Source organism: Limulus polyphemus, unplaced genomic scaffold (assembly GCF_000517525.1).
Source record: "Limulus polyphemus unplaced genomic scaffold, Limulus_polyphemus-2.1.2 Scaffold2056, whole genome shotgun sequence".
Lineage (NCBI taxonomy): Eukaryota > Metazoa > Arthropoda > Merostomata > Xiphosura > Limulidae > Limulus > Limulus polyphemus.
Genome location: NW_013667666.1, coordinates 32,307 through 36,108, shown reverse-complemented (window position 1 = coordinate 36,108; position 3,802 = coordinate 32,307). Strand labels below are relative to the sequence as shown.

The 3,802-nt window shown below is 34.5% G+C and overlaps 1 protein-coding gene across 4 annotated transcripts in view; it reads right to left on the bottom strand.

The window, feature by feature from the left end:
• The window catches only part of LOC106465804 (hemocyte protein-glutamine gamma-glutamyltransferase), a 74,563-nt gene that overhangs the window by 39,223 nt on the left and 31,538 nt on the right, over positions 1–3,802 (bottom strand). For 3 of the 4 annotated variants that reach the window (XM_022393746.1, XM_013926039.2, XM_013926037.2), the window contains exons 9-10: positions 2,597–2,700; positions 1,901–2,069 (exon numbers count right to left, since the gene is read on the bottom strand). The exons of the other annotated variant lie outside the window; for it this stretch is intronic. In XM_022393746.1, the coding sequence (XP_022249454.1) occupies positions 1,901–2,069; positions 2,597–2,700 (273 nt within the window). The remainder of the gene's footprint in view (positions 1–1,900; positions 2,070–2,596; positions 2,701–3,802) is intronic. 4 annotated transcript variants of the gene reach the window in all.

Below are 3,802 nucleotides of genomic sequence, written 5' to 3'. Positions count from 1 at the left end.
GTTGGCGTTCTAAGGTGAAACTATTTCTTGTTCACAAATACATATTAGATGGTTAAATTTTATCAGGTCACTGCAGTAGACTCCGTCAAAGTACACTATATTCATACGCGAGCGCGATTGTGCGCGCGCGAGGAATTCCCTCAAGAACATTCATTGGTAATGAACACCGAAGAAAAATATACGGTAAATAATATTAAAAGGAAATAGACAATCCATGTAGCATATCCAGTTAAATCAAAATACCAAATAAACTGGAGAAAGAAAATAAGAAAAAACAGACACGACCAAAAAGAATAATAATAACCAGACAGCATAAATGCCAGGTGGCTAAAAGCCATCTGGCAGCTGTTAAAAGAAAATGATTCAGACAAGATCTATAGCTTCAAACTTGACATAGGACAGAAAATTGTAAAATGTAAAAAACTTTTAATACGACTAAGGTATTCAAACTACAAAGTTCCGATCTTAACCACAATAACATAGCTTCATCATTACGATAGAATCTGAAAAAAAAGCTTGGCCCACTCTGTTTCCCTGGTCAACTGGTTAGCGTGTCACGTTTTCTAACATTTCGCACTCTGCAGTTTAAGATCGTGGATGCGTTATAAGTGTGACGGTCGAATCACATTATTCAATTAGAGTAGCGAGAGTTAGCGGTGGGTGTTGCTCAGTATCTGCCTTCCCTGTGTGTTATCAGTTGAAAATTAGGAACGGCTAGTGCACGTAGCAGTGGCGAGCTTCGCACAAATATTGTAAACAAAGACAACCCCTTATTTACAGTTTTGCCGAGTTAACCTCCATCACACGAGGCTCTTCAATACTAAGAAGAACCAGAAAGTAACCGCTTTTAGGCGCACTTTTGTTAAATAAATACAAGACAATGAAACCCAAAGAAATACAATAAAATAACAACGTATACTCCACGGTTTCTTTCCGGAAAAGTACGATTCTAGTGAACTGAAACGTCACCATTCTACAATTTTTCAATAGACTATATTGAAGAAACTCATCTTTCAATAACAGATACTCTACCAAATGCAATCAATGGAGACACTTAGGAGTACGTTGATAACACTAATTATCTAATCTACGAAACACATTATGCAGGAAGATGTGTGTATACCGTCACTGGAGTACTTATTCTTATAAAAACACACAACATACACGATAGCTTTCAACCACGTAGTTGAAATATTACTGAAATAAACGGTACATACACATATATACACACACACACACACACACACACTAACAGAATCAGAGGATTTATGGAGTTAGCTGTTGGTTAATAACAGAATCAGAGGATTTATGGAGAGTTAGCTGTTGGTTAATAACAGAATCAGAGGATTTATGGAGAGTTAGTCTGACCATCTTCACAATTAATTAGGGGAAAAGGTGCATAAAATCTGTCAATTCACTTTACAATCTTGAACACCTCAGTCAGATCCCTTAACTTTTTCAAGACCTAACTACAAGTTTTTAACCTAACTTCTTACGACAACCTCTGAATCCTTTCCAACAATTCAACGTTCTTTCTAAGGTAAGGAATCCAAGACAGTACTCCAAATGTAGCCTGAACAATGACATCTAACGGAGAAGATATACAACAGACGAAACAATGGAATCTAATCGTTAAGTAAGAACGTAATGACAGTATATTAGATTAACCACATCCATTACAAAGTTGATTTTGAGTTCTAACCTACAAGTAGCTTGCACTGATCAGGATTTAAGATTAATGTATTTGATTGTTTAGAGACCTGGAATTTAGATTGAAATCAATTTCAAGTTATTGGCAATACTTCATATTATATTAAAAATAATCCTACTGTTATCATTTACATATTTCACTAATCTAAGTATCTACAAAACCCAAAGGTTTAGGGTTTGGTATACTTACTGATAGCGGTCGCTTTTGAGCTTTTTCCAGCCTATCTCACTAGTATCATCTTCTTGCCAATGTACAATGTCTGCGTTGACTTCGGAAAACACAAAAGGGGAGTCATACATATAACCTATTTCTCCTCTTTGAATAGCTAGTAACGAAGCAGGTCCTGTCTGATACACGCCTAGAAATAACAATTTGGAAATTGTGAAACTGCTTAGGGTAAAAATTACAAATTTGATAACTGAAACATGTGAACGGCCTCAAAGGAAGAAAATCATGAGTATATAGTAACTTACGTGTGGAATTGTGCGTCAAGACCACACTTAATTACATTGTAACTTACATGTGGAATGGTGCGTTAAAACCACATTTAATCTGATCAAACTCAAAGTAATCCGGTAAAAATCGACTTAAGATATTCCGTATGGTTTTTCAGGATAGTTTTTTTTATGGTGAAATTGTAGGTTTTTAACATGAAGTTTTAATTAACTATTTCAATAGAGGAATTTTAACATCTTAGATCGTAGAAGCCGTTTCTGAAGAAGTTACACCAGGTTAACATGGAGTTAGGTGATAAAATTATTAAAGTATTGATATACGTCCCTATTCCATAAGAGCTTCAGTGTCTGTTAACTTAGATGTCAACACATTTTAAAGTCGAGTTTGTCTTTTGAACGATAACCAACTAAGTAACGAAATCCTTATAACCTTCACTGGTTTCTTGTGGTGTAGCATCAAATGCTTGCCATCCTCCATATCCTGTAGGTAAATCAGGTCTCGCCATCCAGCAGTCATTCCAAACATGGAAATTCCTACAATTATAATGTAAGCATGTTTATGATCTATTTACGCGAAATACATTATCTTACAAAAAAGAAAACACTTGGTTCTTGAGTTTATCGCATGACAAAAACACTTTGACTCATCATGTACCATTATTAAAATGCTTTACGACTAATAGAAAATGTAAAACTGAAACCAAAACATCTCTTACCTTCACAAATACGCACACAAAAATCGCCCGGATGAAAGTCGTATAAAATACTTTACAAGTGCACGTCTTGAAATTAATATAAATAGTTCGCATGTATATAAACTCTTCATACTGTTAGCTTATTCTAACGCTAGTAAACTACTCTAACACACCTTTCTGTTAGTTCTTGAACGTTTTTATCTTTGTAAGAAGCTTTAGTTGAAACTGTTAAATTTCTATGGCTAACATGTGCGTCTACAATGAAATGTTTAAATATTTCCTGTCACCTAATAAAAAGAAAACCAAAAAAAATAAAAACGAGGTAAATCTCGTGAAGCAGGCAATCTTTAGTTTCATTATCCTCTGTACTGGTCTCATGCCATTTTTAGCGAGTGATTGGAGAGTTTTAATCTCCGATTTTCAGTATTTGTTTTTGAACATTTTGCTGCTACAAAACAATGAAAAATAAACCATATCCAGTTCATTAACTAAGCGGAACTACTACAAACACAATGAGATGCAACTTGCAAGAACAAACAGTGTAGTTCATTAACTAAGCGGAACTACTACAAACACGTGCAACTTGCAAGAACAAACAGTGTAGTTCATTAACTAAGCGGAACTACTACAAACACGTGCAACTTACAAGAACAATCACAACATAGTTCATTAACTAAAAGGAACTACTATAAACACAATAAGATGCAAAATACAAGAACAAACACAATGTCGTATTTCTAACAGTATGCAATCTAAAGATTCAGTTAAACGCGTGTGTGTTTTTTCTCTCGCGATATAAAACAGAACTATATAATTAGTCAAGCTAAAGTTAATACATACCGAACAGCCACGTGTCCAGTAGTTCTAAAGAACCCGCTAATTATCTTATGAACTGAAGTTTTCTTCAACATTGGATCAAAAAAAAAAAAAAAAAAAAAAAA